Here is a 21,530-nt window from a genome sequence, read left to right on the forward strand (position 1 = left end):
TCTCTCAAAGCCGACCCTTTGTCATTATTGAACATCACAAGATCTACGTTCTTTATGACCCACCACATCTGCTGAAAAGCATTAGAAATAACCTGCGGAACTCAGGATTTAGGGTGGCTGGAGACACCATTTCATGGGATTACATCCGGCAATTCTATGAAATGGATTCTTCAAAGCCCATCAGATTAGCGCCTAAACTGACAAGCCGTCACATCAACATGCCAGTTTTTGCTAACCTTAGGGTGAGTCTAGCAGCACAAGTCCTGAGTCATACAGTCGCTGCTGGTATAGCCACTATGGTCTTTCATTCTTCTCTTCCACAAGAGGCATTGCCAACTGCTCATTTCATTGAGAACTTTGATCAGTTGTTCAGCGCTTTCAACAGCAGATCACTGAGAAGCAAAGGGACAATGAACAATGCGATGTCGGCACATTCCAAGCACGTGACTTTCTTGGAGCAGACAAAAATCTGGTTGGAAGGCGTCAACCCCTGAACAAGACAGGTAGTCTGCCATGCCTGGAAGGATGGAAGCTGTCAATCGAAGCCTTGCTCCAACTCTGGCAACACCTGCGAGATGACTGTGGGTTCAAGTTTCTTCTGACAAGTCGCCTGAACCAAGACTGTTTGGAAAACCTTTTCTCCATCATCAGGGCAAAGGGTGGACACCGAGTAAATCCAACTTCTAGGGAATTCCGCCTGGCTCTGCGCCAGACAATGGTTGATGCTGTTCTCGTCCGGGGAGCAACAAAAACTGCAAGGATGACATCGATACCTTCTTATTCAGTTTTGAAAATATGGCATCAATGGGAGCCCAAAGCACCGTCAGAACACGACTACAGCAAGATGTTCCTCTTCCACTTCAGCAAGTAATGAGAGCCGCTCCTCCCATGCTCACGACAACCGAGACCAACGTTCTGAATTACATTGGAGGTTACGTTGGGATGAAGTTGAGAGCCCAAAAAAATCTTCTGTGTGAAAATTGTAAAGAGGATTTAATACAAGCACGGAGCACTCAAGACCCATCGCATACGTTTATCTGCAAGAAAAAATTTACCACGGAAAACGAGGGATTGTGTGCGCCATCGCATAAATTAATGTATATTCTGACGGCTGCAGAACATGCATTTCGATGCTACATTGACCCCTACTTGTACAAGAGAGGATTAAGAATGTATCTGATTAGGAAAGTGATGGAGGCAACATTAGAAACAGGATTGGAATGCAAAAAGGCCGTGAAGCAGTGTGATATTCACTTCCTCGTCATCAACCTTTTCGTCAATGTGCGCCTTCATCACCATGTGAGATGCAAGGCAAGTCAAGAACAGACCTCCAAATCCAATAAGTCTATTGAAAGGAAAGCGGCCACCTTTCAGAATAAGTAGGAAGGGAAAGCATGCATTGGGTAAGCTTCATACTCACTTCCATAGACTTTGTTATCAACCACCCCCACATCACCAAATCATCCTCCCCCCCCCCTCTCTCTCTCTCTCTCTCTCACACACACAAACATACAAACACACTCCACCTCTTTAGTGTTATATGAATTATATTCGCTCAGAGAAGATGCGAGATTCCTCATAGCGATGCATGATAGAAAACTAAAGCAAATCCATCGATGGTTTCCAGAAAGTAATTTGTTTTGCTCACAGCATCATGGGAACAGTTCACTTGAAGTTTCTACATGAGAGAGAGAGAGAGAGAGAGAGAGAGAGAGAGAGAGAGTGAGAGAGAGAGAGAGAGAGAGAGGTGGGGGGGGGGGGTCAGTAGGGTTGGGGGCGTGTGATTCGCTTGTTGTGTCTATGTCAATTTGATGTACGAGTCCTCTCTTGTTGTGCCCATGTCAAATTTCCTTTTCGGGATAAATTTTTAAGTCAATTTTCTTTTATCTCATCTTATCTGATAATGTTTGTATTCAATATTGATACCTGGACCTCGATCCAACGGCTTAATAAACTGTTTGATGTTGTGCGAATTATATATCCACTACATTCCATTACTTCTCTCGCCACCATGTGCCGGTGTCACAAAGTAATATATTTGTGCCGGTGTTTACCTGTCTTGGTTATTTATAGCTCGCTCCTCGCCGCATACGCAGTCACCATCCCTCGCTAACATTGTTGTCACCGACGAAGTCGCGTGACTTCCCGTCCGTAAAGCCTCTACGCTCTCTGATAAAAATAAAAGCCGGCAGCCGGTAGCCCACTAAGTAGGTCAGGTCAATGCTCCCTCCCCTCCCATGCTATCATCACTTCGGTAGTAGTTATATTTGCCAATTATATCAGCTGGTGTAGCTACTCAGTAATCAGTAACGTTGGCTTATATTACTCGTCATTTTCCTCTCGCTCGCACATTGGTTTGTATTTAAATAATATTATGTTGTCGTTCGTACTTCATTTTAAGTAGTCTAAATGTTTTTCACCTATTGTTTATAATATCTTTTTTTTTTGGAGGTAAGTTGGTGTTTTTCGATCCATCAACAACTACAATCGGACTAAGGTAAACTTGACGGTGCCCGGTCTATCTACAACTACGAGATACTTTACTTTACTATACGCATCACCATCTGATTTTATAGTTATGTAATTTAGCCTATCGTCGGAGCGATAAGTTTGAGCTGGCTCGGACGATTGTTGAGAAAAAATGTTTTAAATTGTTTGTTTAAATCTTTTCTCGACATTTTGTTAATATTTACTTGCGGCTTTATCTATTTAAAGGCGATTTTTTAGTCTTCCATAATAGCGAAAGTAGATATCATTTTTCATTAGCTATCTAGATACTTCATAATAATAATTATTATTATGAAAAATAAACTTGGAACTCTAGTACAAATGAGTTGTTTAAGTTGTTTGAGTTTTATGCCCAAGCGTGTACATCTTGATCTAACTTTTAACTGCAAATCCTTTTGATTTAAAAAAAATATTATTTGATTGTCCAGTCGAAATTGTTTACCAAAAAAGACAATTAAATTATGTTATTTTGGGTTTGAAGATTCCTTTCAAATGTGCTTGTAGCCTTATGAATAACTTTTTATGAAATCAATTCAACCGTCTTAGACCATATCTAACAGTTTTTACTAAGAAAGTAAGTAACATAGCATAGGACATCATGCGATTTGAGTATGCACCCAGTTACAATTTTTTAAAGATTAAAATTAAAGTTAAGGGCGAGATTTCTGGTCTTTCTCTCTGTTTACACCAATCAACTGACTCTGCAATGAGTAGAAATTAAAGTAAAATTCAAATACATGTTTCTTTTTCTTTCTATGATTATATATTTTATTTTTCCTTTTTTTAACAATGCCCGATAATGATTTAAAGGATACAAAGTGATTTTTTAACAAATGCCCGATAATGATTTAAAGGATACAAAGTGATTTTTTAACAAATGCCCGATAATGATTTAAAGGATACAAAGTGATTTTTTAACAAATGCCCGATAATGATTTAAAGGATACAAAGTGATTTTTTAACAAATGCCCGATAATGATTTAAAGGATACAAAGTGATTTTTTAACAAATGCCCGATAATGATTTAAAGGATACAAAATGATTTTTTAACAAATGCCCGATAATGATTTAAAGGATACAAAATGATTTTTTAACAAATGTCTGATAATGATTTAAAGGATACAAAGTGATTTTTTAACCACTTGTTTTCTCTCTCTGCAGAAGTTCGACAAGCAATGATGGATTTCTGGAAGGAGCACTCGAAGGATGCCTCCATGCAAGAAATGATGCTTGACGAAACAGCTGATGAGCTCAATAAATGGGACCTACCTGAAATAATGTCCTATCTCCCAGATTTCTCTGGACAGGAAGTGTTGGAACTTGGTGCTGGAATCGGGTGAGGATAAGAGTCTGTTACTGTTGATCCAGACAGTGCCTTTCTTTATGATCACCATCCTTTCACATTCAGGAGATTGAGACATCTTTTTCTTTGTGGTTTCTTTTTTTATGTCCGCCTCATAACATGACACAATTACTTCCAGATTGAGTTTTTAGTGTGCTTTGTGGTCTTATAGTATGACACTCGCCATCGGATCAGAAGGTCCTGGGTTTGATCCCACTCTGAGCAGCACATAAGTCGAGTCCTTGAAAAGGTCTCTTTACTCGCATTCTTTCACCGTACTCGTGTGCAAAATGAGTACCTGACCGTTTACAGTGTTGTCTCTGTCTGAAAAAAATGTTATTTCACTCACCAGGTGTCATGTCTCATCGTAACTGTTGAGTGTTGTTATGATTAGGGACCCTTTATAAAGCACCTTGAGCATGTTTAGTGGATATTGCGATATATAAAAACTCAAGTTTTATTGTGTGTTGCCAATGCTGCGTTCAAATTACCTGTTTACAGGCAGGGTTTGATTTGGTTCTAACCTTACTCATCATCTTCCCGTTTTCACAGAGTGATGCGATTCAAGTTTCATTGAAGCCCCAGTTGAAACTCATTCTTATTGCTATTGTGATCGCAGATAAGCAGTGGTGAAAAATTAGACGAACAAAACAAATGGGATTTTGATTTCCGCTGTGTCAAAGCAACCAGCTCTGTATGAAAAATGCATTTGAATTAAAAAATTAATTCTTTTTTTATTTGTATCGGAAAAGAGATACTTCAGTAAAATTCCCTCTTCTTACAACATTAATCGATGAATTATACAAACAGCCTTGGTCATGTTGAAGTGGATGTAAAACAAAAGTAAAAGCTCCACTGATTTGTTTTATCATTGTGTTTTTTTTTTCACGCAAATACAAAGTGTGAAACGACAATAAGGTGGGGAAGCGGATTTGAATATTATATCACATTACTGGCTTACAACATAATTCTATCAAAGAGTAGCCAAAGGAAAAAAGTGATTGAAATGAACAAGTTTTCATCCTATAGAATGATTGAACAGAAGTAAAAGAAAAGCAGCTCAGTCCAAACAGCTCACCATCATATAATAATATATGGTTGAATATCTCAGCAATTTGGACTAAACTGTCCTATTTGGGGGCAGCGTGGGTAAGTGGTGCGGTCTTTGCTTCGTACCCGAAAGGTACTGAGTTCAATCACCCGCAGCTGCGCTGTGTGGCCTTGAGCAAGTCATCTAGCCCTAGCTCACTTTGTGGCGCTGCACTGCGGCTGACGCCTGGGTTATTCCAGTCTTCCCTTGGAATAGACCCTAAAGACAAATTTCCCTTTGGGGATGAATAAAGGGAATTTTATTTTATTTACTTATTATAACAAAACATTGTGGCCGGCTAGCTTTACTTCAGATATCTATTGATTTAGATGATTCCCCCCCCCCAACTTACCACAACTGTCAAAAAGTCTCAATCATCGGGGGTCATATTATGTGATCGATATTTGAATTAAAAGTTTAAAATATTTAGTCTGTTTTGTCTAATACGTTGTTGCTAAGTTATTGAGATACCAGTTTGATATGTTGCTGATTCTTTGTTTTGACATGTTATCTCAAGCAGTGTACAAGCCTTCTAAAAAAAGTTATCCAGTTATCACCAAAAAGAAAACAAAACAAAAAAAAAATTAACGTCCTCCTCCCTGTGTTCTATTGAATTGATAATTATGTTTTCTTCCACAGACGTTTCACATCTGTGATCGCCGAGAAGGCTGGAAAAGTTACAGCAGTTGACTTTATGGATGAGTTTATTAAAAAGAATCAAGAAAACAACAAACGTTTCTCAAACATCTCATATGAGGTGGCTGATGTCACAAAAATGCAAAGAGGCGTAGAGAGGTAGGATGGAGATTTCCATTTCAGTTTGTATTTTGATATCCTTCTTTACAATTTAAAAAAAAAAAAACATTTTTAAAATCTGTCAGTGACACACTTTACCCATGAACACCAAGGTTAGTGATGTCCCCTTTTAAATGTAGATCTCCAATATACGTTAAATGAACTGAATCCACCAGGAGGAAGATCTATTTTAAAGTGCTTAAGAGCATGGAAATAGATATTGTAAATAAGTTTATTATATTGTAAATATAATGTGTCGAGTTCAACTCTATTTTAAAAAAAATAATTTTTTTAACGTTTTTGGTGAATTTAACTAGTATTATTTCTTAACTGATTCATTTAATTAATTTATTTATTTATCTACTTATTTATTAATTAGCAATAAATAAACAAATAATTTCATTTGGTCCATCGTCTTCTATCCCCTGGCCAGCATGGATTTGATATTCTCCAACTGGCTATTTATGTATCTGGAGGACAAAGAGGCGCTTGAATTGCTTCAGAAACTTCTCGACTGGCTCAGACCTGGTGGCTTTTTGTTTATGAGAGAATCCTGCAGGCACCAATCAGGTAAGCAAGTAGTTGGCGCTGAAGAAACCAATGGTCTGGTTGTATTTCAGCGGCGTCCTCATTGGGCGCGGGCGCAGTAGGTAACAGTATGGCTTTCGAGCCTATCTCTCTCTAGTCCTTTGCCCGTGAAGCCAAAGTTTACCTCGGTTTCTATAGAATGAAACGGACAATAGCAATTGTTTACTACCCTGTGGATAGGACGCATGTCTATCACAAAGTACTTTCTGCCATGTCTAACAGACCCAGTTACCCAATAACAGCTGGATGGACAGAGTAGGGTCAGAAAAAATCTCGATTCACCCGGGATTGATCTCAGTCCCTCTGGGAGTCTATGCTTCTTTTATTTAATATCTGTATTATTTTTGTTTCCATAGTTCTCAAGACATATAGCATTTGCTTGCTGTCCTTTGGATAGGACGTTAGACTATCGCAAAGTACTTTCCATCTGATCGAACAGATCAAATAGGAGGGCAGAAAAAAAATCTCAGTTTCACCCGGGATCGATCTCAGGCCCTTTGCATGTTGAGCAAGTCCTCTACCAACTTATCGAGTTATCGAGGCCCTGTTTGCTATATTAGACTTTGACCAAAAAGAGGTTATATAGATTTCCTGTTTTTTGCTTTGTTCTGCCTGAAAATAGAAAATGTTTTTTTTTCTTTATTTATAATAATAAATGGCATTTATATAGCGCTTTACCCCGTTGTCACAGGCTCTAAGCGCTTTACAGTGATATAAAACAAAACATATTACAGTAAGACAAGTCTGATGGAAACGTGATACGAATTATTTATGGTAACCCAGAATATTGTTTAGTACTCCAAAGTAATTTGATTCATGGGGATTATGTATATGGTATCTCTATTGTCATTATGTCACTTGTTTTCCGTCAATCTCAATCAGGAAACAAACAGAGGTCTGCAAATCCGACCAAGTACAGGAATCCAGAAGTTTACGAAGCAATGTATTCCACCACAGACACCCGTAGCCCAAATGGGAATTCATACGGATTTGAACTGGTCTTCTCCAAATCTGTGGATGCTTATAGAAAGGTAATGTGGGCAGTCATGTGGGCAGTAAAATTTTAATCTAAAGCCAAGCTATATATTTTGATTTTCAAATCCTCTTGCTGGTAGGGGACTTTTTGTAGAAAGAATTTCTAATGATTTAATTTTTTTTGTTTTTTTTTTTTGTCGATACTATGGCATGTTTGTAGTTTCAGGTGATCTAAGGATAAAAAAAAAAAAGCTCTTTGTTTTGAATGATATTTGGATATTAGAAATTTAGTTGATTTTATTAAAAGTTCTTCATGTCTGAGGTCAATTTACTTCAGCTCTCTACATAGACGTATTTACGACTTGCATCTCAAATATAGATTTTTATTGTGGAAGTTTATTCACTAAATTTGACAGAACACTGCTTTGATATCTGGTTGCGGTCATAACATTTCTTTTCAAGATTTTGGAGCTTCAGAGTCCTGCTGCAAACGTATTCGAATTATTCGAGTAGACAAACTTTTCCATCTGAGCTTACATTTTTCTTGTTCTGAATGTAAAAATAAAACGTTCTACCCATAAAATTCACCTCTCCAGATGAAGCAGAACAACAACCAGGTGATATGGCTCATTCAGAAAATCCCCAAGGATATGAACAAGACACAAGGTTACAAGAGCTTCCAGAAGTTTTTAGACAACCAGCAATACTCCAGTAGGGGAATTTTGCTTTATGAAAAGATCTTTGGGAGGACTTTTGTCAGTACAGGAGGCCTGGAAACTACTAAGGTTTGTAGATCATAACTGATTTGTAAATGTTTGGGTCAGTCAAGAAGCCTGAGACACAATATTTTAGATTGCATTTTTTTATAAATGATGTGTGTGTAATATGTCCATTTTTAAATCTATTTATCTCTTATTGAGCTTTGAGCTTTTTTTATATAGCACAATGTCCACTAAACATGCTCAAAGCGCTTTACAAGGGGTCCCTGGTCAACAGCAACATTTAACATGTAGGACATAACGCCTGTTAGGCGATATTACAAAGACGATGCTGTTAACGGCTAGGTACTCATTTTATACATGGGTACAGTGAGAGAATGTGAGTAAAGAGCCTTTTCCAAGGACTCAACTATGCGAGACTCGAACCCAGGACCTTCCGATCCAAAAGCAAGTGTCATACCACTAGACCACATAGCCGCACATCTCTTCACATTTCTGTACTCAGCTCTCATGGATTACCAGTGCAGAGACATATTTTAGATGTTTAGTTGAGCGTATTTATAATGGACCAACTAAAATGAATTGATATAAATAAAAAACTCGTTTCTGTCATTTTTCCCTTTAATGAATCAATGAAGAAAGGATTATTAATAAAAAGAAATATTTATCTCTGCTTGAAGTTCTTTATATCCATGCTCGACAGTAAATGAGTGTATTAAGCAAAAACTGGGTTCAAAGAATTTTGCAGAATTTCAAAAGAGACAGGGTTGTCAACTCAAATAAGACCTCCCATCTGTTTAACACACATTGTCCGCATTCACCCACACACTCGCCTATTTTGAGCTACCACTACTGTTTTGATCACATATGTGACCCCTCGTCTCAAAACGGCATTAAGTCGGGATGACTATGATGCTGAAAATGGTATTTTTAGCCAGAAATATCAGACTTAAGTTGAGTTTGTTATGCTTTATAGAGGAGAAGGAATATCATATTTTAGAGTGCTAAATACAAACGTTTCATATTTTTGACCAGTTTAACTATAATTTGACTTTTTAGCATCTGGTCCATCCCGACATAATACCGTTTTGAGACGAGGGGTCACATATGATAAAAGGCAATATGCAAATAGTCTGAAGATTTTATAGGATTTTATCTATAAATCATTTAAAATGCTGAGGTACCAATATAAGTCAAACATCTCTTTTTTTAAAATTTGCTAACGATATTTTTGTTACCACCACCCCAGTTTCCTTGCTTATATTTAAAAAAGAAAAAAAAATGGTGCTTGCTGCCTCTCTTTATAATCTCAGTAAATTGTAACATATTTAAAACCAAACATGAAACATTTAAACTCAAAACAGCAGCACATGTTACTTGTTATACCGATCCTGTTTTTGCCGATGCAGTTCTTGCATGACAACAATTATTATCTGTTATTTGTAATCAATAAGCTTTCCAATGTTTCATTTGCTGTGACATTTTGCAGGAATTTGTCTCAATGTTGGATCTGATGCCAGGTCAGAAAGTTCTAGACATCGGTGGTGGTATTGGTGGAAGTGCTTTTTACATGGCCAAGGTATTAACTCTTCTCTCTCTATATTTGATGCTCTTTTATTCTAAATTTTGTTTTTGCCACATCTATCAAGCGACTTCAATTACACCTAAACCTGCATTTCACCTCCTCCTAAATTATTTGTAATTAATCTTGATGGTTTGAAGTCGGTTTTGGGTAACAAGTCATAGGGGATATATATACTAACTGGAATATATTCGTGAATTTATATATATAGCAGTTGAATAAGCAGTAAATAGTTCCATTCCTTTTCCGCTGATCAGAGAAATTTAATTTCTGCCCATGGTTATTTTTTAATTGTGGAATAGATCTATGAAATTTGCCAGCAGAGCGGTACCAAATCACAAATTCCAGCTTGCCAATAGAGGTTGTAAATAAAACAATTTATGTACTAAACAAATCCTGGATGGGTTCCTGACCTCCCATAGTGGGCAGGGAGGTACATAGTATGTCTTTTTCCAAGTGTTTTCTGTCTTTGTCTTGGAATGAGATTACTTGGTTTCGTCCTGACCCTGGCCAGAGTCCTTAACTGGGAGGGAAACAGTCGCATATATAGTTATAATTTTGGGAGATGATATTTTTTCCTTGTAAATCATCTCTCTGTTATATACTGTTATTTTTTTTAGTTTTTAACATTTGGTTTGTAAACATTAGAGTGTATTCCTCTTAGTGGGATCTTGTGCTTGTGTCTGAGTGAGACTTTTACATGATCTGAAACTAAGTACACTAATAGCGTGCTCTTTGAATCTAAATCTGTTCCCTATTTGAACCATTCCCTTTTGTCTTACTTTTCCTCAAGTCCTTTTATTCTAGAATGTATTTACCATCCAATTTTCTTCCTTTTTTACTGGCACTGATATGACCTAAATGTGTTGCAAGCGCTGTAAAACCCTTAAAAAACAAACTAAACAAACCAGCCCAATTAAGCTTGGTTCTAATTACTAACTTGAACTGTATTCAAATATATTGTACTTACTTAATTGTGTTTCTTCTTCTTGACCCGGGCAGAAATTTGGTGTGTTTGTTTTGTCCATCGACTTGTCATCCAACATGACCCAGATCGGCATGGAGAGAGCTGAGGAAGTCGGATGTGGTCCGGAGCAGGTGGTATTTGAATTGGCAGACGCCACAAAGAGAGAATACCCACCCAACTACTTTGACGTTGTCTACAGTAGGGACACTATTCTCCACATTGATGACAAATTGTCCCTCTTTAAAAAATTCCTTGTGAGTAACCAAAATTATTCGTTTTTGAGTTTACAAATTTGAACTTCAGGAATGAGTAGATGCAAATAACATCATTTAAACTTAAATTTAAAAGATATCTTTCTTTCTTTCTTTCTTTCTTTCTTTCTTTCTTTCTTTCTTTCTTTCTTTCTTTCTTTCTTTCTTTCTTCCTTTCTTTCTTTCTTTCTTTCTTTTCTCTTATTATATAGTTTTTCCTCTTTTTTTTTGGACAAACACTGATTAAAATGTTTGTATCCTGGACAATCATATAGATTATATGTAATGCATGGTCTTTGATTCAAGAATTGCAATTTTTAAGTACATCTAATTTTTTTTTTTTTTCTCATCCTTTACTCAGAAATTCCTCAAGCCTGGTGGCAAAGTCCTCATTTCTGATTACTGCTGCAGTCCTGATGAACATTCTCAAAAATTCAAGAATTACGTCAAACAGAGGGGCTACAATCTGCTATCACCTGCAAATTATGGAAAGGTTAGACCAGATCATTTTTATAGCCTCACTAGATTAAGATCCCTCCCTATGCTGCTTCTACATATGAACAAAATACCTTTTTTCATTTTATCAAAAAATCTTATGTAATTCTTAACCTGTCAGATTAAGATGAAACCCAACATGTTAACTCACTCAATCGTAGAGACTTTGGCTGTTTTCAAAATTGGAAAAAATGTATTAAAAATGAGCATGCACATAGACAGTTTTATTCAACTATCATTAACATGTAAAAACTAAAAACATTAGCTTTGATACTACGCTTATAATTTGTCTCAGAAAATTGTAATAAATAGGCATGGGGTAATAGTAACTCGGGTAAACTACGGATATAGTCGGTGTTAGGGTTGAGTGAGTTAAATAGTTTTAAATCTGAAAAGGCTTATATGAAACAGTGCCAGACAAAGCAGAAAGAAAGATACAAGAAAAAAAATCATTCCAAAGAAAAATACAAGAAAAATTCAGCTGGATAATCCCATAAATTGTGCGGCTATGCGGTCTGGTGGTATGGCACTCGCTTTCGGATCGGAAGGTCCTGGGTTCGAGCCTCGCGCTCGGCGCATAGTTGAGTCCTTGGATAAGGCTCTTTACTCACATTATCTCACCGTACTCAGGTGTAAAATGAGCACCTGGTCGTCAACAGCGTTGTCTTTGTCCGAAAAATTGTAATATCGCCTAACAGGAGTCATGTCCTGTCCTACATGTTAAATGTTGCTGTTGGCCAGGGACCCCTTGTAAAGCGCTTTGATCACATTTAGTGGATATTGCTCTAAATAAAGCTCAATTTTTGTAAAAAAAAATTTACTTTTCATTGTTTTGTTTTTTTTGGGGTTTTTTTGTTTTGTTTTTTTTGTGAGTATGCATTTGCTAGGCTAATGTGTATTGCATAGAAATGATTTTAAATATTAAAATTAGTATGCTCAAAATTAGAATATTTGATGCTGATCTGTGATCTTTGCAATATTTATGAATTTATTTCTTTATTATACATCGGTCTTTATTAACTGTTTTCAATTTAACTTTGTTTCAGGTCCTAGAGCAAGCAGGTTTCATCAAAGTCAGAGTGGAAGACAGATCTACTCACTTCAAACAAGTGTTGAAGTCTGAAATAGCCAAAACAGAGGCTTGCAAAGCTGAATTCATTTCTGTAAGAATGTCATATTTTTTTATACCCTTTTTTTCGACATTGTGATGTCAGTTTTTGATGTTTGTCATTATTTTATTATTGTTTTTGTTGTTTTTAGGGGGGTTTTTAAAAATTTTGATTCATTTTTGGGTTTTGTTTTTTTTTGTTATTTGTTGTATTGTTTGTTTTTATTGGTTTTTAAAAAAATAGTTTGCTGTTCCTGATGTTTTTTTGTTGTTGTTGGGGTTTTTTTTATTATACTTATTCCTGGTTGTCTTTTTTGAAGTGTGTGGTGCTGGTTGACCTATCTTAGTCCTTCATGAGTCATAAGGCCAATGGAGCTGGAGTTTATCCTGGTTTCTTTAGCGTGAAACAGACAACAGCAATTGTTTGCTACCCTCTTGATAGGATACTAGTTTATCTCAAAGTACTTTCCACTAGATCTAACAGACCAGCTACCCAAATGGTTGACATGGGGGGAGTCAGAAACAAATCACGACTTCACCCAGTATTGATCTCAGTCCCTTTATGTTGTGAAGCGAGTGCTCTACCAACTGAGCTATCAGTATCCACCCTGGTTGCCCTATGATTACCCAAAATTTCTTCTCACAGAACTTATCAGGACAATTTTACTGGCGCAAACGGTTTTATCGAGTAGACTTTTTGAAATAAAGATTGGTTACTCTCACACAGATATTATATATCTGAATATCTGATTGTGATATGGGGTGAAAGAAACTGGAGGCAGCAGAAATGTGGTTTCTTAGAAGGATGTTAAGAATCTCATGGACAGAGAAGAAAACTAATGAAGAAGTATTAGAGCAAGCTGAAACTAAAAGGTTATTAATTCGTACAATAAGAAAAAGACAAATGCAAGTTTTAGGACACCTAAATCGACATAAATATATTGAACATCTTGCTCTCACGGAAAAATAGAAGGTAAAAAGAGTAAAGGTAGACCAAGAAAAACATATTTGAATAGTTTGAACAGCTGGGTGACAAAGAAAGAGAAGAGTAATATTAGTTTTCTGAGGTTATCTGATCAGAGAGATGAATGGCGTACCATGATCACCGATGTCTGGCACAGACTTGGTACTTGAAGAAGAAGAAGATATGGGGTGAAATAGTTTGACGCTGATTCCTTAGACGCCTTCGTGGCCAGGCATTTGATAAGATTGATTGGTAAGGAAGGAAGATTTGTTACATGTCGAGTCATCGGTGTCATTGACTAATTCCTGCCTCTTGACAAACTGGTCTAACAATTTTAAGCAATTTATATAACTTTTAAAGATCATTTTAGGGCAAAATTGAGACCTTGGAAAAAGCTTTTTTATTCACATTTTCTCACCATACCCAGTTGTAAAATGGGCACCAGTCATGTGTCATGTTTCATTTTACACGTCCAGCCCTGAAGCTGGCTAAGACCCTTTGTAAAGTGCTTTGTCTTCGAACACATTTGTGATTCAGTACTTCTTAATGGTATTATGAACTAGATGCTGAAAAGTAAATCCATTTGCAAAAAGATTAAACTTTTGTCGAATTTACTCTCCTTTTATTAAAGTTAAAGACAATGATTGCAGTTTCTTAAATGCAAAAGACTGAAATTTTGAACTTCAGGTAGTTTTTACTTAAAATTTACATTTTCGTTATTTGCTTCACTCCGACATAATACCAAATAGATGCAATCAGTCACATTTAGTGTATACTGCATTACATAAAAGCTCATGTTTTTTGGGGGTTTTTTTCTTTTTGTTTTATTCAGGAGTTTGACGAGAGCGGCTACAACTATATTGTGGAAGGCTGGAAGGAAAAGTTACAACGTGTTGAATCGGGTGACCAAAGATGGGGACTCTTCTATGCTGAAAAACCGTGAACACATGGTCTTTGAGTAAAGAAAGGATGGAATAGTTATATGAATCGTGAATCTGTAATATAAGTGATTGGTCTCAACTCTACGCTGCAGGATTCCTTCTTTGATTTGTGTAATAAATAATAATGTGAAGTTGAATGTAAGCTTCAATTTAATTACAAAAACAGATCAAATGAACGTTTCAGGTTTCCCCTTTATCAACAAAGCAGGATGAATGAAACACCACAGATGAATGAGTCACTTCCACATTATCTCATTCATCTGGCGTTTCGTTCATCCTGTTTTGTTGATAAAGAGGAAACCTGAAACGTTCATTTGATCTGTTTTTGTAATTAAATTGAAGCTTACATTCAACTTCACATTATTATTTATTTCTTCGAGCTTCGAGCAGTAACATTTACATCTTTCATTTGTGACAAAGTTTGTCCGGAATGTTCTGATTCAGTTCAATGGAATGTCAAGATGAGGATATATTATATTAATTTTGTCTTTAGTGCAACGATGAATGAATTAATTATCATTCAAACTAAATTGGATCATTTTTATCTTGGCTGTAGTAGGTACAAGAAAACAGCTCAATTCGCTTAACTGTGAAATGGCAAAAAAAAATTATAATGATACTAATAATTAAAAATTAAGAATAATAGGGGAAAAAATGTGATGTACCGCTAGTATGATTTATTTTCAATATATTTATTCATATATTGAAAAGACTAACGAGAGGCATTGTTGCAAATTGCACTCTCGCATGTCACTTTTTTTTTTCTTGACAATCGCGGGTCAATTTTTATTTTATTTTATTTTTTGGGGATGGGGGAAGGGGTCTTGTTTATTCATGTTTTTTTTTTTCTCCAATTATAGTACTTACAAAAGTATGTATAACTCCTACCCGATTGATAATTAATGTGTCCTCCATTACTTCCATGACGAGATAGATTCCAATGTTTTAGGATGATAGGTAATGAATGACATACAATCTTAGGTTGTGGCAGTTTGATTTTCCACATTCATTGATTACAGTGTCTTTCAAAAAATAATTTTTTGCATGTTGAGTAATGATGAGATATTTCTATCCAGAACCATTTTATACATCAATACATTTATTACTCTCTGATTACTCTCTGATATTACTCTCCGTGCTTCCTCAAACAGTACAAGACAGTTGCTGTAGTCGGAGAATTTCATTTTTTTTAAATGTAAAAGTTGTCCTTCAGAGCCTTTGGGCACATGAAGCCGGAGTTTATCCCAGTTTCTATAGCCTGAAACTGACAATAACAATGGCTTGCTACCCTTTGGTTAGGACACTAGGCTATCGCAAAGTACTCGTACTCTCCACCAAATCTAACAGGCCAAGCTACCCATTCACTGCTGTGTGCATAGGAAAGTCTTTAAAAAATCTTGACTGCACCCGTGATTGATCTCAGTCCCTATGCATGTGATGCGAATGCTCTACTGGGCTATTGGGGCCCCTTTTTTAAAATGTGCCTTAATATTGATTTGACAAGATATTATTATTATTCTTTTCTTTTTTTTTAGATTGCGATGAAAAGATGACATTATACTTATTAGGTCCAAACAACTGGATCTGATTAAAACGCTCTATAAGTTTTCAGCATTATTATTATTATTATTATTATTATTATTATTAGAGTGTTTCTCTATCAGTAGCATTAGACTTGCGTAATGAACCAAACTTTGATGAGATGGAGTGTTGGATTTGCTCCTATCAAAAGACAATTTATTGTTTCTCACAAGCGCACTTGCTTAACATATGTCACTTGGAACTGAAAGTGATTACAGAAAAGGTTTATTGAAGGATGCTGCTTTACACTTGACACAAAGGGAGGGATCCCCTGCTTTACACTTGACACAAATGGATCCCCTGCTTTACACTTGACACAAAGGGATCCCTTGATTTACACTTGACACAAAGGTATCCCCTGCTTTACACTTGACACAAAGGTATCCCCTGCTCTACACTTGACACAAAGGGATCCCCTGCTTTACACTTGACACAAAGGTATCCCCTGCTTTACATTTGACACAAAGGGAGAAATCCCCTGCTTTACACTTGACACAAATAGATCCCCTGCTTTACACTTGACACAAAGGGAGAGATCCCCTGCTTTCTTTACACTTGACACAAAGGGAGAAATCCCCTGCTTTACATTTGACACAAAGGGATCCCCTGCTTCACAATTGACACAAAGGGAGAAATCCCCTGCTTTACACTTGACACAAAGGGAGAGATCCCCTACTTTACACTTGACACAAAGGGAGAAATCCCCAGCTTTACACTTGACACAAAGGGAGAAATCCCCAGCTTTACACTTGACACAAAGGGAGAAATCCCCAGCTTTACACTTGACACAAAGGGAGAGATCCCCTACTTTACACTTGACACAAAGGGAGAAATCCCCTGCTTTACACTTGACACAAAGGGAGAAATCCCCAGCTTTACACTTGACACAAAGGGAGAAATCCCCTGCTTTACACTTGACACAAAGGGATTCCAGCTAGTTGCACTGACCCTGACAATGGTTTTGTACTTGAAACTTATATTATTATCATCTGGTGTTTTTATAAAATCTCTCATATTTGCACAAAGGTCAACAAACTGTTTTTCTCTATTTTTTCTTTTTTTTTTTTTTAGTTTTGTTTGGGGTTTTTGGATTTAGTTTTTTTTATTGATTTTATTTTTTTCATTTATTTGTTTGTTTTTTTTTGTCTTTGTTTTTTAAATTAGATTTTGCCTCTATTTTTGTTATAATCTGGCAACAAGGTTTTGAAGGTTGTATTTATACTTGACTATTGGCGGATTCAAGTAGGTTTTATTTAAAACCATTACTAACCACAGCTCTTAATCGTTAAACTGATATTATTTTATAAAGTTTGCAATATTTGTCCACCAATGGATAGCTCTGTTATTTGGTTTTGTGGTTGTATGGTATTGTACAATATGCTATTTTATTTCTTTTCCATTGAACTATATGCATTGGTTGCTTTTAATTTACTTTATTCAGAAAGGTATACCTTTATCATATACATATATTCATATAATTTTATTGTGATAGTATGATTGAGAGAGAGAGAGAGAGAGAAAGAGAGAGGGGGGGGGGAGAGTTAAAATTTGGTTTTAATATATATTAAAAACTTTGTAAGTATGTACATTGTGACTAATGATATGAAATCGATTACTATGTTTATAACAAGGTTCATTTAATTACTAAACAACATTTTTTTTTTGGGGGGGGGGGGGGGGGTTGTAAAGAAATCAATAAAATACATTCAACTTAAACAACCAAAGTACATTTATTGTTTGCTTGATATTAATCAAATTTCTATGCTCGAAACTATAAGATAATCTAAATATGTCCAGATTGACTGTGGCCCTATGCATAGATACAGTCTGTGGTCCTATGCTTATGTCCTTGGCAATTTGCAGGTGATCACAGTCTTAACATTTTAAAGAGATTTCATACAGCGCAATATCTAACCTATCTACTCAAAGCGCTTTAAAATGAGTCCCAAGCCACCAGGAACAGGACAAGCGATACCGTTTCTGACCAGGAACTCATTTTACACACATGAGAATGGTCAGAAAATGTGACCAAAGAACCTTTTTTAAGAGGTCAACTTTGCATCGTCAACAGTGGGACTCGAATCCAGGACGTACAGGTTACAACAGTGTTTAAGCACATGACCACAAAACCTCAGACTGGGTGGGGTTCCTGACCTCCCATAGTGGGCAGGGAGGTACATACTGTGTCTTCAATCCCCCTGTATCTGTTTTCCAACATGCTTTCTGTCTTTGTCTTGGAATGAGATTACTTGGTTTTGTCCTGGCCCTGGCCGGATACCCTGCCTGGGAGGGGAAACAGTCAAATGTATAGTTAGTTTTGGGAGATGATATTTTTTTTCCTTGTAAATCATCTCTCTGTTATGCACTTTATTATGTTTTGTATACATATTATATATGATTTGTAAACATTTGAGTGTATTCCTCTTAGACCGGACCTGTTCTTGTGTCTGGATGAGACTTTTAGGTGATCTCAAGCTAAGTACTTTGATAGTGTGCTCTTGGAATCTACATCTGTTCCCTATTTGAACCAATTCCCCTTTTGTTTTCCCTTTTCTTGGTCACTTTAATTGTAATTCTAAAACTTTTTACTATCCCATTTTCTTCCTTTTTACTGGCGCTGGTATGACCTTAATGTGTTGCAAGCGCCGTAAAACCCTTAAAAACAAACAAGCAATAGTGTTACCACTCTATTAGGGACAAAGGAGGGCAGGACTTTACAGTATGGGGTTTGTGATATCATCTGTGGCCATTAAATAGGAGGCGAGGGGGCCAGCCATAGTCTTGACAACAGGTAGACAATGCATGACAGTTGTAAGGAGAGACAGCGATATCCTTTGTTTTGGGATTGACTATGCATTGTGACCAACGAGTGTGGTGAGATCTTATTGTCTCTCATCATGGCTAATCACTTTGAATCTTACAAATTTTGAGAACAAAAGAGTGAAAGTGAATCCAATCTGAATAAGATGTCGACTTGCATCAAAGCTGCTTTTGCTTGTCAAAATCTAAACAGGACTGGCATATGCTTTTTGTTTCAATCAAATTGCTGGCTGTGGTGGACTAAGAACAATATTTACAACTGGTTTGAATTTGCCATATATGTGTAAAATGTTGCAATATGGGACAAGAAACTCAACTTCGATTAATAGCAACTACGGGCAATCGCAACATTTTCGCTGTCTTACCTTTTCTTGTGTGCTTTAATTGTAATTCTAGAACTTTTTTCTATTCCATTTCTTCCTTTTTACTGGCGCTGATATGACCTTAATATGTTGTAAGCGCAGTAAAACTCTTAAAAACAAACAAACAAATGTTTAGTTCCTTGGTTGAAAGGTGAATTTTATATATTTCCTTGTAAATCATCTCTCTGTTACCGCGTTGTAGTTGTTAATTTTGAATATTCATATGTTTAGTACTTTATAAGCATTTGTGTGAGTCCTTCGTAGCGCGAGATCCTTTGTTTATGCCTGCATGGAATCTTCAGGTAATGTCAAAATGTGTAGGCACATTGATGAATTGCTTGCGAAATATTCTATTTCCTAATTGTGTCAGTCCCCTTGTCTTACATTTTCTTTGGTGCTTTTAACTTCAGATCTAAAACTAAAACTATTCCCCTATCTATCTTTTTTTTACTGGCACTGAAATAATCTAAAAGTGTCGCAAGTACCGTGCAGCTATGTGGTCTTGTGGTATGGCACTTGCTTTTGGATTGGAAGGCCTTGAGTTTGAGCCTCGATCGGTGCATAGCTGAGTCCTTGGAAAAGGCTCTTTACTCACATTCTCTCACCTTACTCAGGTGTAAAATGAGTACCTGGCCGTTAACAGTGTTGTCCTGTTGGAAAAAATGTAATATCGGCCTAACAGACGTCATATTTTACATGTTAATTCTTGCTGTGGTCAGGGACCCTTTGTAAAGTGCTTTGAGCACGTTTAGTGGATATTGCGCTATATAAAAGCTCAAGTTTAAGTTTACCGTAAAAACTCTATAAAAACAAATAACTATAACTGATCTCAGACGAGGCATTACAGTTTCTTTTTGAATTTGACTTCACTATATTATCATTTGGAGTTCGTCCGTCCATCGAAACAGCATTTTTACGGGTAACGGATGATTTGCTACTTGAAATGGATAACATTCATGAAGATTGTCGTTCTCGTCCTTCTTGATTTATCTGCTGCCTTCGACACGGTCGACCATAAAATCCTTGTCGATCGATTTCAAAACAGTTTTGGAATTAAAGGGAATGCCTTGATCTGGATTCGACCTTATTTGACATGTCGCACGCAGAGAGTGAGAGTAAAAGATGAAATTTCGGAGGCCAGGACCCTCAAAAATGGAGTTCCGCAAGGTTCTGTTTTAGGACCTATCCTCTTCACATTACATACGCAGCCACTCACAAAAATTCTAAGAAAAGATAACATCAATTACCACATATACAATAACTCGAGTACATGCTCAATAACACCTTCTGTTTGCATGCTTAATTGCTTGTGCGTGTTCACACACACACACACACACACACACACAAATAGATATGACATGTGAGCAAAGTGATCTAAGTCAAACGATACCATCGAAAAGTGCGTACATGATATAAAAAATTGGATGACAACAAATAACTTAAAATCGAATGATGAAAAGACTGAAATTATCATTTTAGGTCATCCATATATAACAAATTCTATTGGAAATTCAAATGTAACATAAATTAAATGGTTCGATTGTGCAAAGTTTACCGCTGTTAAACATCTCGGCATCTTTATGGACATTAGACCGGCACACAAAATATCTTTTTCAACGCCTAAATTTCCGACTTAACAGACTTGGTAAAATTAGAAACTACATAAATACAAATACAGATGTAACAAAAACATTGATTACATGATTAATTCTTTCAAAACTTGACTATCGAGAGAATACTCAGGCTGCAAAGAATTCAAAACAATGCTGCAAGATTAGTCCTTAAGCGCAACAAGAAACCTGGGTGGGGTTCCTGACCTCCCATAGTGGGCAGGGGGGTACATACTGTGTCTTCTATCCCCCTATGTCTGTTTTCCAACATGCTTTCTGTCTTTGTCTTGGAATGAGATTACTTGGTTTTGTCCTGGCCCTGGCTGGGAGGGGAACATTCAAATGCATAGTTATTGTTTTGGGAGATAATTTTTTTCCTTGTAATCATCTCTCTGTTATGTATTATTATATTGTTATTTTTTAATGTATAATGTAAGCATTTGAGTGTATTCCTCTTTGTTGGATTTTGTGCTTGTGTCCGAAATAGACTTATAGGTGATCTCAAACTAAGTACATGGTGGTATGCTCTTGGAATCTATCTGATCCCTATTTGTTCCAGTTCCCCTATGTATTACTTTTCTTGGGTGCTTTAATAGTAATTCTAGAACTTTTTACTATCCCATTTTCTTCTTTTTTTTTTTTTTTACTGGCGCTGATATAACCTAAATGTGTTGCAAGCGCCGCAAAACCATGAAAAATAAAAACAGCAACAAGAAACATCATGCGTCACTTCTGCTAAAAGAGCTTCATCTGCTTCCTGTTAAAAGGAGTGAATATTGTACAAAGTTCTGACATTGCGTTTTAAATGCCTCAACACATATCTATCAACCAA

General features: G+C 36.5%; 1 protein-coding gene across 4 annotated transcripts in view; it reads left to right on the forward strand.

Annotated features, from left to right (window-relative positions):
• Nucleotides 1–17,553, forward strand: part of LOC144977638 (uncharacterized) — a 35,990-nt gene extending 18,437 nt beyond the window's left edge. For 2 of the 4 annotated variants that reach the window (XM_078923050.1, XM_078923049.1), the window contains exons 2-11: nt 3,670–3,844; nt 5,580–5,735; nt 6,169–6,305; nt 7,206–7,354; nt 7,895–8,083; nt 9,507–9,596; nt 10,602–10,820; nt 11,179–11,310; nt 12,359–12,475; nt 14,217–16,460. In XM_078923050.1, coding sequence (XP_078779176.1) covers nt 3,670–3,844; nt 5,580–5,735; nt 6,169–6,305; nt 7,206–7,354; nt 7,895–8,083; nt 9,507–9,596; nt 10,602–10,820; nt 11,179–11,310; nt 12,359–12,475; nt 14,217–14,327 — 1,475 coding nt within the window. In that variant the 3' untranslated portion in view covers nt 14,328–16,460. Of the gene's footprint in view, nt 1–2,233; nt 2,355–3,669; nt 3,845–5,579; nt 5,736–6,168; nt 6,306–7,205; nt 7,355–7,894; nt 8,084–9,506; nt 9,597–10,601; nt 10,821–11,178; nt 11,311–12,358; nt 12,476–14,216; nt 16,461–16,732 lie in introns of those variants that run through there. The other 2 variants (XR_013646364.1, XM_078923052.1) reach the window with 2 other exon arrangements.
• Nucleotides 17,554–21,530: the final 3,977 nt, after the last annotated feature.

This window comes from Berghia stephanieae, chromosome 7 (assembly GCF_034508935.2).
Source record: "Berghia stephanieae isolate SIO BIC M18660-M18661 chromosome 7, UCSD_Bste_1.3, whole genome shotgun sequence".
In the NCBI taxonomy this organism is placed as follows: domain Eukaryota; kingdom Metazoa; phylum Mollusca; class Gastropoda; order Nudibranchia; family Aeolidiidae; genus Berghia; species Berghia stephanieae.